The 13467-nt window shown below is 32.5% G+C and overlaps 1 protein-coding gene across 1 annotated transcript in view; it reads left to right on the top strand.

The window, feature by feature from the left end:
* The window catches only part of CEP290 (centrosomal protein 290kDa), a 95699-nt gene that overhangs the window by 42910 nt on the left and 39322 nt on the right, over positions 1–13467 (top strand). Inside the window, exons 27-34 of the mRNA XM_008568614.1 lie at positions 967–1078; positions 3579–3784; positions 4729–4880; positions 6528–6639; positions 7208–7663; positions 8817–8981; positions 11020–11127; positions 11339–11473. Coding sequence (XP_008566836.1) covers positions 967–1078; positions 3579–3784; positions 4729–4880; positions 6528–6639; positions 7208–7663; positions 8817–8981; positions 11020–11127; positions 11339–11473 — 1446 coding nt within the window. The remainder of the gene's footprint in view (positions 1–966; positions 1079–3578; positions 3785–4728; positions 4881–6527; positions 6640–7207; positions 7664–8816; positions 8982–11019; positions 11128–11338; positions 11474–13467) is intronic.

The following is a 13467-nucleotide window of genomic DNA, read 5'->3' as shown; positions in this document are numbered from 1 at the left end:
TAAATGTGAAATTCCAGTTCCTTATCTTGGTATATACCATTACCTCCGTGGTATGGCCTGTGATTGCCTCTCCAACTTTATCTTATTCCACTCCTTATTCTCATTTTTGCTAAGTCTGCTCTGGCCCTCTAATACTCCAAATCTTTTCCTGCTTCAGACCTTTTTTTCTTCTTGGTTTTCTACTACTCCAAACCCTTACTTGCTTTAGATCATCTGGGTTTACCAGTACATCAGCTCTTTCCATGACTAATTTCTTGTCAATACTGGCTCATTCTCATACCTTAAGTTTCAGCTTAAGTACTACCTCTTTGGTGGTTAAGACCTTCTCGAATCACTCTATCTATGTACCTCCTTTTATTATTCTCTGGCTCTGCACCCTGTTTTCCTGTTTTGTTTTGTTTTGTTTTTTCTTTCTAGATCTTGACATTTTTAATGGATTTTTTTGTGTGTTTACCTGTTTATTGTCTGCCTTCCTCACCCTCTGCAACTCCTAACCCACACACATACACACAGACACTAAATTGTGAGGCCTATGAAGGTCAGAATTTTGTCTCTTTTCACCGTGAACATCCAGCACCTGTCACTGATGGCATGCTAGGGATGCTTAGTAATTGTATGTATGAATGAGGGAAGTAAATACTAGTTTGTGAAGGTTGTAAAACTCTTGGAGTATTCCAGCTTTGCTAAAATGAACATATAGCTTTCATGGTAGAAGCTAATACTTAGAGATTTAGGGACACATATTAGATACACAGGATTTTATTGATTATTTTTAAATAATATTTTACATTATATAAGAATATGTACAAGTGTATATACATATTAAGTATGGGGAGATTCTAATTTTGTAAAATTATGGATTTTGTGTTTTGAGAGATATTACATAAAGTTAAAAGACAATGTCACTTTTGTAACATTGATCTGAATTACAGTGCAATTTTTTAGTGATGCTTCTCTTTTATTTAGTGTGAAAATACATCCTTAAAAGAACAAGTGGAATCTGTAAATAAAGAACTGGAGATTACCAAGGAGAAACTTCACACTGTTGAACAAGCCTGGGAACAAGAAAGTAAATTAGGTAAGTAAGTTTTATAACTCCAGTAATATAAAATGATTAAGATCTAATAGTGAATATTTTTCACTTAAAGTTTCTTTCCTAACTAGGTGAAAAGGAAGTATTTTGATTAAAAAAATGAACTCTCTGCCTAACAGTTTAACTTAGCAGGCAGTTGATGAATAATATTACTAATCCCCATCAAAATTTGGCTTTCAGTTCTTAAATTACATTTGTTCCTAATAAGATCATATATGTTAAAAATTTATGACTAAATATTAGCTATTTTGAACTATTTAACAATCAAAACTGGTGATAATTTTGAAATACCTGTATTTTAATAGTAGTATTATGAATTCTTCCACTGAGTGTAAAGTTATATTAGATATACATCATTTGATACTTTTAAGTTAAAAGATCACCATAAAACATCAAAAATAATTTGAAAATTTTTATTGCTCATAGTTTCACTACTATATAATCACATTTTTTGCTTATATATGCTTACATATTTTATATACTTTAAATTATAATAAACATTATTTGTTATATTCTGTTTTCATTTAGTAGATATCAAAAATATTTCTGTTTTATTCATCATACTTATAAATGTAAATATTCATGAAATATCCTACTGTGTTTGAGTGATTAAATCACTAGCTTTTCTTATTTTTGCTATTGCTTATAGTGCTATCATGAACACCTTCATGTATATCTAACAGATATTACTGTTTCAAAAGTACTGAAATCTTTGTGTTTTCTGTTAGGGTTTTCTGTATTAGTTTCTCAAATGATTATCCTAGTTTACAGCATTTTAATAATTTTATCTCATAGTATTGTGCTTTATAATTTTCAAATAAGTTTGCTGCTTTGGATAAGGTGTTTTTAAAATTTTTTTCCTAGATCTTAGAGCTCTAATGCTATTCAAGGTTTCTGTTAGTAGAGCTGTTTTATTAAATTGGTAACTAAGACATTTGGTTTACAGAGGCCCACATTGGGAAATCTAAAATAAGCTATTTTTAGAAATGTAATTTTTAATTCAATAAGAGATTAAGTACGAATTAGTTTCCTTATAGCTTCTACATTAAAGAAGATATCATTTAAACTAAGATATAAAAGAGTATTATATACAATTTTAGTAAGTTCTCGGTTCATTTCATTCTCTCTCTTTAATAAGTGCCGTATTCTCCATAGAAGTTCCTTAATTTTCAAGTACCTTAATCTCTTTCATACAGGGCTTTATATCACTGAAGATTTAAGAACTTTTTCCTGTTTCCTGTTGCCCTTATGTCTCTGTTTGAAAGTATCACTTCCTCAGCGTTTTTTATCCAGGAATTTGTTGGTGTTGAGCTGTTGTGCTCTACCCTTTCTTTAAGAAAACCCCAACCCAGGAACGTCAGATGGCTCATCTGCTTCAGTCTCTGTGACATGCTTCTTTTTATTATCAGAGAGTTTACACAATACAGAATGGAAAAAGGGTTTTATATTCTTTATATATTTATATTTAGTGCAGTTTTTTTGTTTCATTCATGGTGTTTAGGGTTGCCCGAATGAGTCTCTATTTCATAATGAATCGATTTACTGACATGTTTAACTTCTTTTAATAATCTGTTATTGTTAGTTACTTGATCACTGCTTGCATCAGCTATTCTAAAATCATATATTTTAAAGATACATACAAAACATAATGAAGTCCTTTTTAAATCTGAGACAGACACCAGTTTTTTCCTTTCAGAAAAGATATGTTACTTTGAGAAAGCTCAATTGTAAAACTTGAATTTATGAAGCTGCTAAAATAGGAGGGGGCATTATTGGTATTATGAAAGACTATTTACAAAGTAAGTCACTGCTTAGTTCTTTTAAATAACTGGCTACCCTAAACATGAGTTTTAATTGAGTCAACAAAAATCAAAACACTCTACCAGATTTTGTGGGGTTTTTTTCTGGACTGTGTCTGTTATGCAAAACAAAAGTAATAAGTTCTTTCCTCCTCCCCAACAATGACTAAGTAACTAATGACACTTTTATGTGATATCTTTTTATGGTAAATTGGAGGTTTTAGTTCTCTTTTCACTGAACCACAGACTTTCTTGTCTGAAGACAAGCCATATAACTACATATATAAGATTAGGGCATACAACTAATAAAAGAATGTAAAATATTTGATATTAGATGTGTACAAAGGCCAGATAATGCTTATGGTTCGAGAAGATCATATTTGATAAGATTTCTCAATCATATGCCTTCAGGTTTAAGTTCTTTCCACTGTTATTTCAATAATCCTATGAGGAACAGTTTTTTATTATTTAATTAATGAAGAACGTAAGTTCCAGAGAGATTAAGTGGTACAGGCATCATATAGGCAGGAAGTAACAGCTAAGAATAGAATCCAGGTCTGTCGTAATTCAAAAGCTCACCTGCTTTCCATGTAAATATATTGTCCCCTTTATATACAATATCTGAAATATCTGGGATATAATTTTGATGTAAACAACATGATTGACTTAAGTATTATTGCATATAGGAAATGAATCTAACATGGATAAGGCAAAGAAATCAATAACCAACAGTGACATTATTTCTATTTCAAAAAAAATTACTATGTTGGAAATGAAGGAATTAAACGAAAGGCAGCGGGCTGAACATTGTCAAAAAATGTATGAACACTTAAGGACTTCATTAAAGCAAATGGAAGAACGTAATTTTGAATTGGAAACCAAATTTGCTGAGGTTTGATGTTACAATTTTTATCATGCAATTAGTAAAGAATTAGTCTTGGTAGACGTTGTATTTTTGTTAAGAGGTTTGTATCTCTGAAGTAACATATTAATATAATGTTGTGTTTCATGTAATGAATAAAAGATTTATTTTTAAATCTGAGTTGTTTAAAAAGAGTATTTGCTGATATTTCTGTGAATGAGGTCTTCTTTTTCACCAATGTTGCATTATTATATTTAATATGCAAAAAGATGTTATTTACTTAATAATGGAATTGCCTGCCACTACCATCCTTTCATTTAACAAATAAATTATTCATTGCTACATGTCAGACCCTGTATGGAGGCTGGGACTATAGCAAGAAGCAAAATGAACAGTTATCTCTGCTTTCAGAGACCTTACATTCTAAAAGGAGATTTTAGATGTTTTTGATGTCAGAATCGTTAAACTGCCTTGCAGTAAACATAGATTGCATATAGTTGACAATTTGTGATAAAACAACACTCTTATAATGTTTGCTTACCTTGGAATTAATATATTTTTCAAAGCATATATATCATTTTTGTTTATTTAACTGAGTCACTAAATCTATATTAATAAGATTTTATTAACTAATTTGAATTTTTTTATAGATGATATAATTGAAGTAAAATATAATGAGTTTACTGCATTCCAAGTAAATTAAGAATATCAGGAGTTCAGATATTATTAGTCAGTAAGTTGTCTGATTACAAATGACTTTTGGTGTATTGGAATATAACCAGAATTTTCATAATTTGTTCCTGACTCTTTTCTCTCTTTACCTTCTCCAATCTGTTCTTAACACTTTATATCCAATTTAGTATCTGTAGTAAGGCAAAGTAGAGGACCGCAGTACTCTGAAAATCAAATTATGAGGACAACCTTGCCAAAAACTGGTATATCTGAACTTTTTTTTTAATGTTACTTTTTCTTAGCTTACCAAAATCAACTTGGATGCACAGAAGGTGGAACAGATGTTAAGAGATGAATTAGCTGATAGTGTGAGCAAGGCAGTAAGTGATGCTGATAGGCAACGGATTCTAGAATTAGAGAAGAATGAAATGGAACTGAAAGTTGAAGTGTCAAAGTAAGTGCATACAAACATCTTAGTCATTTGAATAGATGTGTGTCCTCTAACTTGACTTTAAGAAACCTAATTACAAATATACAGGGGTAATATTCTCAGTGGCAATCGGTACTGGTTTCTATCTATAAGAATAGGATTATTCTTATATTATTAAGGTTGATTTTTTAAAAGTGTTAATAATAGTATTCAAGACGAAATGACCTCTCAAGATTTGCATTTTTTAGAGTCCAGTAATATTATTGCAGAAAGCAGTGAATCAAGACCCTATGAGATCCTGTTCATCTTCTAATTTTTCTTGGGAGGCGGAGATGGAGAAGAACGGTTAATTTCTTCACTTTAACGAAGGAGTTATATTACCTCTTCTACATGTTTTTTAAAGTTGTTGTAAAAAAAATAATGAAAAATCCAGATTTTCATTTAATTTACATATATTGGGTCTCTGCTATATACTAGGTACTGTGCAAGGTATTAAACATATATTAAGTTGTACAGTTATGCTTAATAACCCTGAGGTAACATTGTTATTTTTATTTTACATGAGGAAACAGACCAGCTACTTTAGAATACAAAATATAAGGAGTAAGTCCTGTATGACAAACAGACGCTGTGTATTCACTCTTTTGTAATTAAGTGCTACTTCAGTAGAAAAGTATGAGGAGCACTGAGTTAATTTGTCAAGCACGAATAAATTAGTAAAGATGTTTTTATGGCTTACACCTAAAGTTATAGCCATTCCTTTGGAGCCTTGATAGTCTTCTTGTGAATATCAGTCATTGCCAGCCTTTTTCACTACGAAGGACTCCTTTTCATTCTTCCTCTCTTCTCATGGACCTCACCTTTGAAATAAACTAATTTATAATTATTCATTTTATCATATTTTATTAATCAAAACTTATATAACTGGCAATGAGAGCTTCTGATCAGTGTGAGGAAATCTGGCTTATCTGTCACACACGGCTAAAATTATTCAGCCCAAAGCAAAGAAACTTTATATTTTACTTTGTCTGTATTGTCTTATCATAGTAATCATAAGGGAAATTGAAGGGCTTATCATCAGCTCCCCCCCACTTTTTGTAATTGTAGTAAATGCATACTTTGTTTCTTTTCACATTTCTGATGACTTGTGAATTAAGGTAAAACAATTGAAAACCTATATTAATCTACCTATGGCACAAAAAACAAATGAAAACCTACATTAATCTACCTATGGCACCTAGAAATTTTTTAAATTTCTGTATTCTTAACTATGTGATGGTGTCAGATAAACCTACTTAATACCCTATTCTAGTAGATCCCAAATTATAAATATCTTGTGAAAAAAAGTGTGAGAGAAGGGGTTCTTTGGCCATATACGTTTATTAAGAACAATTTGAGATAATTATTTATATTAGAACTTCTCAGAACATTTAATATGATATTATATATTATAAATTTTCAAAGGGGAGAGGTGTTGGGAATGGAGTTTTTTTGTAAGACTTTGTTAATCTCTCATGGAATTATATTTCATGAAACAGTTCAGGAAACACTGCTTTACTATTTTATACAAAGAAGAGATGCTGAAAACTAATGGCTGTTCTAGAAAGGGGTCTAGAAATTTGGAATTTTGGTATTTACTTAGAGAATTTTTTCTGAAATATCACTTTCTAGACTGAGAGAGATTTCTGATATTGCCAAAAGGCAAGTTGAAATTTTGAATGCACAGCAACAGTCCAGGGAAAAGGAAGTAGAGTCTCTCAGAATGCAGTTGCTAGAGTATCAGGTATGTGCAGTATTAGCTCTTCTCTATATAATCAACTTTTTTCCTAAATTCACATGAAATATTGGGATGATTTTATAGTTTTAATCAGAAGATGTGTCATCAAGAGGCTCCTATTCTTGTTAGTTGGAACCTGATTAGAAAAATTCTTTTAAAATTTGAAATACCATTTATAATTCAGAAAAGCATTTAAGTGCCTACAGATGTATCATGCTGGCTGCTGATCAAAGTTAAGACACTGAGAAGTACTAAGTCTTTTGGGGGGGGATAAAAAAATACACATCGTCTACATCAGAATTATACCAATATTGAAATATGAATATGGAAGTTAAAAAAATACAGTAGTATTCTGTTATTTAGTTAGATTTGTATTTTAAGTATATTTGATTCTGAGTTTTTTTCTTTTATAATTCTTTGGTAATTATTTATATTAAAACAAAATTAGATTATTATAGGATCTCTGTACCACACTGTTTTAAAATTTTATTTAGTAAAGTATGATTTTTTAAATCCATGATGTTTCATTGGGAAAGCTTGAAACTTACTACAAATATGTATTTTTTAATATTAGGCACAGTCTGATGAAAAGGCACTAATTGCCAAGTTGCACCAACATATTGTCTCTCTTCAAATTAGTGAGGCTACTGCTCTTGGTAAGTTGGAGTCAGTTGCATTTAAACTGCAGAAGATGGAGGCCTACAATTTGCGCTTAGAGCAGAAACTCGATGAAAAAGAACAGGCTCTATATTACGCTCGTTTGGAGGGGAGAAATAGAGCAAAACATCTGCGCCAAACAATCCAGTCTCTACGACGACAGTTCAGTGGAGCTTTACCCTTGGCACAACAAGAAAAATTCTCTAAAACAATGATTCAACTACAAAATGACAAACTTAAGGTAATGCAAGAATTGAAAAATTCTCAACAAGAACGTAGAAGTATGGAGAACAAAACATTGGAGATGGAATTAAAATTAAAGGGCCTAGAAGAATTAATAAGCACTTTAAAGGATGCCAGGGGAGCCCAAAAGGTAAACCTTGATTTTAATTTCTTAGTATGTCCTATATGAAAAATGCCTAATATACAACCAAAATTCCAATTATAATTTATTAATTTAGATTTTGTAAATTTGGAATTATAGCTATTTGAATGTCTATTATTTGTAAAAATAAAATGAGACCTTTCTAAGCAAAAATTTTAGTAGAAATGCTTATATAATAGTGAAGAATTTTAAACACTCTAAAAAGTTTGTATATATTTATTAAATGCTCATTATAGATGTTCTTAAACATTGTAGTGGTTATCAGTTGAATTCTACTTTTCCTAATTATTATCTGTTTAAAATTATTTAGAAGTAGTAGACCCTTATTTATTTTTAGATATGATTTGGTTTTTATCCCCCTCCAGAAAGAATTAAATGAAAAATAATTATCTTGCAGTTCTCTAGCCTATTCTCTAGGCTTGAAGTACTTCGGATTTCCATTTTTTTTTTTTTTTTTTTTTTTTTTTTAAAGATGACCGGTAAGGGGATCTTAACCCTTGACTTGGTGTTGTCAGCACCATGCTCAGCGAGTGAGCGAACCGGCCATCCCCATGTGGGATCCGAACCCGGGGCCTTGGTGTTATCAGCACCGCCCTCTCCCGAGTGAGCCACGGGCCGGCCCCTCGGATTTCCATTTTTTTTTTTTTTTAAAGATGACCGGTAAGGGGATCTTAACCCTTGACTTGGTGTTGTCAGCACCATGCTCAGCGAGTGAGCGAACCGGCCATCCCCATGTGGGATCCGAACCCGGGGCCTTGGTGTTATCAGCACCGCACTCTCCCGAGTGAGCCACGGGCCGGCCCCTCGGATTTCCATTTTTGAAAGTAGTACCAATATTTCAGTATATGCTCACAGTAAGTGCTCAGTAATTATATAATAATGAAAAAATGAAAATGATTGTTAATGGTATCTGTTCATACATAATTTGAAGAATGTTTTGTTGTAAGATCTCACATAGTCTTAAAAAAGTCTGTGGAAATACTAAGTAAACTTTGCCATGTGGCTCTAGCAAGAATAACTTTATGTCTTATCTTATTATAGAATGTCCATTAATTTCAGTGAAAACCATTATGATCAATGGAGAAATATATTATTTACTTATACAGCATTTACATTGGTATATATAATTTGTACATCTTAGGTAATCAATTGGCATATGAAAATAGAAGAACTTCGTCTTCAAGAGCTTAAACTAAATCGAGAATTAGTTAAGGATAAAGAAGAAATAAAATATTTGAATAATATAATTTCTGAATATGAGCATACAATCAGCAGTCTGGAGGAAGAAATTGTTCAGCAGAACAAGGTTTCATTTTATATTTATTTTGGTGACTTTGCTAAGATTTTAAACATAAGAACATTGCTTGAGTGACTCAATTATTGTAATTGAATAAAGCTCCGATTTGTAATGGGTTTATAAAAGAATCTGTTTCCTTTTTTTTTTCTTTTATGCAAAATATTTTAACATTTATTTGTACATATTTGTAGGGTATAGTATGTTGATACACTGCACAATGATTCATTTGGGGTAGGTAGCATAGTTTTGTACCCATTAGTCCACCATTTCTCTTCCCTCCTCCCCCACAACTGTTATTCTATGCTCTATTTCTATGAGAACCATTTTAAAAAATTTTTTTAGATTCCACATACGAGTGATATCATGCAGTATTTGTCTTTCTGTGCCTGACTGACTTTACTTAACATGATGGTTTCCATTTACATCCATGTTGCTGCAAATGACAGGATATTTTTTTTTTTCGATACCTGAGTAGTATTCCATTGTGTATATATACCACAGTTTTATCCATTTATTCATTGATGTACATTTAGGTTGATTCCATCTCTTGGCTGTTGTAAATAGTGCTGCAATGAACATGGGAGTACCAGATGTCTTTTTGATACATTGGTTTCTTTTCCTTTGGGTATATACCCAGTAGTGGGTTAGCTTGGTAATAGTGTAGATCTATTTTTAGTTCTCTAATTAACCTCCATACTGTTTTCCATAGTGGCCATACCAGTTTACACTCCCACTAGCAATATCCTTGTCAGCATTTGTTATTTTTTGGCTTGTTGATAATAGCCATTCTAACTGGCATGAGATGATATGTCATGTGCTTTTTAACTTGGATTTCCTGATGCTGAGAATTTTTTCATGGGCCCATTGGAAAATGCATATTTATTTATTTAGTTGTTGTAACAGTAGTCTTAAACTTGAAAGGAGCAATAAGCAAACTTACTTGGTAAGTTAATTTTTATTGCAATATTGGTTATTTGACTTTTCACAGTTATAAGTTTCTACTGGCTCTCACTGATGCGAGTAGAAGACAGCTTGGTGTAGAATAAAAGACATGCTTTGGAGGCAGGTGAAATTCATCAAGCACATGCTTGCCTCAGAGATTTTGTTGTCCCCTCTGCTTAGATTGTTCTTACCCTAGAAGCCTGTGGTGTTTATGCTTTCACTACCTTCAGGTCTTAGCTCAAATGTCCTACCTTCTCAGTGCAGCCTTCACCAGCCATCCAGTATATAATAGTAAATCCTACCATCAAGATTCCCTCAATAGATATTACTTATCTTCATTTTTCTCTATAACACTTCTCACAATCTAACATTACATACTTATTTGTTTATTATAGGCTGTCTCCCCTTCACTAGAATATAAATTCCATGGTGTAAAGCTAGGGCTTACAGACCCCTCGAGTCTGTTGCACAGACTGGTTTACAAACTCTCCACATGGAGGTCTGTGAGCTAGGTAATAGAAAAAAAAAAAAAAGGTTCTGGGAGCCATGGGTATAGAGATACGAATGGGTTTTATTCAGATCTAGGAACAACTGTCTCAGTTCTGAGAAGCACTGTGGATCAGAGCTGTTAGTCTTTTATACTTAAGTCCACAACCCTGGACACCTGGATGCCCATACACAATTTACCTTAAGCAGTAACAAGGAACACCTGAGGATATTTACAGCAAATGCTTGGCAAGATTCTAGACATGGAGGGGCTCTGACATTTTCCTGTTTTTCCCAACACATGGTTACAGGAACTTTGTTTTGTTCACTGGGTTTTTTTTCACTTTCTGGGATAGTTCTTGGCACATAGTATATTGTTAAATATGTTTTGTATGGATGGATGGATGGATTGAAATCCTGACTTCACATCTGCCTGTCTCTGTGATCATAGGTCAGTTACTCCACGCTCTTTGAGTTTATATCCTTTTCCTTAAAATGAGAATAATCATAGTGACCTCAATGGGTTGTTATGAGGATTATGTAAGAAAATACATGTAAAACATCTGTTATATATGTGGTATCTCTGTATGCATATTTGATATAAATTGTCTTTTTTCAGTTTCATGAAGAAAGACAAATGGCCTGGGATGAAAGAGAAGTTGAGCTGGAACGTCAAATAGACGTTTTTGACCGTCAACAAAATGAAATATTAAATGCAGCACAAAAGGTATGTGTGATTAATACTGTTTGCTACTGTGTAACACAGCCTAGAGTGTTAATCGATAGATATATTTTCTAAATCTGTTTTGATTTTAATTGATGTTATCTTTTTATATTTAAAACACAACTGGGGTTTAAACTGTTTTGTCATACAGTTGTAAAAATTAATATTCTCAATGCTACAGTTGATTTTTTTAAAACATGCTATTTTTTAATAGTTTGAAGAGGCTACGGGATCAGTGCCAGACCCTAGTTTGCCCATTCCAAATCAACTTGAGATTGCTCTAAGAAAAATTAAGGAGAATGTTCGCATAATCCTACAAACACAGGCAACTTGCAAATCACTACAAGAGGTAATTAGATGAATTTGCATTTCGTTTAGTATATTATTGGGTATGTTTGTGGAATTTTCTAAATAACATTTATTAATGAGAACGAAGCATAGAATGATTAATCTATTGCTAATTCCACTCTCTACTGTCCTGTGTTTCCAGTAAATAATAATGAACACCTGATACGGCTAATTTAAATTAACTGTATATCAGTCTATTCATTTATTTATTTGAGATATAATAATTTTGTTTTATTGTGTATTGGTTGTAGACAAGATAATTATGACGTGTAAATTTATAAGAATAAAATAACATTGTGTCTCTACCAACCAGTTTAAGATATGAACATAACAAGTACATTTCTAAGTTCCTGTGTGTACCTTGCCTACCCTTTTGCCCACCCCAGCCCTGCCTAGGGATAACTGCTTAATGTTTAAACTTTATAATTTTGTTTGTTTTCTTTATTTTTATAGCAGTTTCAGCTGTACAGAGAAATTGAGCAGAAACTACAGATCGTTTACCATACCCTCCTCTCACCCACATATAGTTTCTTCTATTACTGACTTATTGCATTCATGTGGTAAATTTGTTATAATTACAAATCAATATTGATTTATTGTTATTAACTTAATTTTATATTAGAGTTCCCCTTTTTGTATTGTATAGTTCTATGGGTTTTGCCTAATGCATAGTGTTGTGTATTCACCATTACAGTATCACACAGAATAGTTTTACTGCCCTAAAGTCCTCTGTACTCCACCTGCTCATCCCTCTCTCCTTCCTTTCTTCATTCCCTGAAATCCTGGAAACCACTGATTTTTTTTTTTTCCTTATCTCAGGCATTCAATATTCATTATGTTGGGAATGTTCAAAATCCTCTCTTCTTTCAGAATCCTCTCTTCTTGCTAATTGTAACTATACAATAAATTGTTAATTATAGTCACCCTACAATGCTATGGAACACCACATATTATTCCTCCTATATAGCTGTACTTTGTATCTCTTAACCAACCGCTCACTATTGCCCCTACCCACACCCTTTTCAGCCTTGTAACCACCATTCCATTTTCTACTTCTTTGTGATCAACTTTCTTAGTTTACACGAGTGAGAACATGCACCATTTCTCTTTCTGTTCCTGACCTACTTAATGTAATGTCCTCCAAACTCATCCATGTTGCTGCAAATGATAGCATTTCATTCTTTTTCTATGGCTGAGTGATATTCTATTGTGTATATATACCACATCTATTTATCCACTTATTGATGGACACCAGTTGATTCCATATCTTGGCTATTGCGAATAGTGCTGCAATAAATGTGGGAGTGCAAATCTGGGTTCGATTTACTGATTTACTGATTTACTTTCCTGTGGATATTTACCCAGTAATGAGATTGCTGGATCATATGGTAGTTCTACTTGTAGTTCTCTGAGGAACCTTCAGACTGTTTTCCATAATGGTTATACTAATTTACGTTCCCACCAACAGTGTGTAAGAGTTCCCCTTTCTGTGAATCCTCGCCAGTATTTATTTTATGTCTTTTTGATGATAGCGGTTCTGAGTGGAGTGAGATGATATCTCATGGTTTTGATTTGCATTTCCCTGATGATTAGTGATGTTGAACTTTTTTTTAATACTCCTGTTGGCTATTTGTGTGTCTTCTTTTCAGAAATGTCTATTTACCTCATTTGCCCATTTTTTAATCAGATTATTTGTTTTCTTGCTATTGAATTGTTTGTATATTGAATTCCTTGTATATTCTAGATATTAATCCCTTATCAGATGCATATTTTGCAAATATTTTCTCCCATTGTGTAGATTGTCTGTTTGCTCTGTTAATTGTTTCCCTTGCTGTTCAGAAGCGTTTTAGTTTGATATAATCTCATTTGTCTATTTTGCCTGTGCTTTCGAGGTCCTCTTCATAAAGTCTGTGCTCAGCCCAGTGTCCTAGATCATTTCTCCTGTATTTTCTTATGGAAGTTTCATAGTTTCAGGTCTTACACTTAAGTCTTTAA

Source organism: Galeopterus variegatus, unplaced genomic scaffold (genome assembly GCF_000696425.1).
Source record: "Galeopterus variegatus unplaced genomic scaffold, G_variegatus-3.0.2 Scaffold425, whole genome shotgun sequence".
In the NCBI taxonomy this organism is placed as follows: domain Eukaryota; kingdom Metazoa; phylum Chordata; class Mammalia; order Dermoptera; family Cynocephalidae; genus Galeopterus; species Galeopterus variegatus.
The sequence above is the reverse complement of the archived record's forward strand: the minus strand, read 5'-3'. Positions and strand labels throughout refer to the sequence as shown.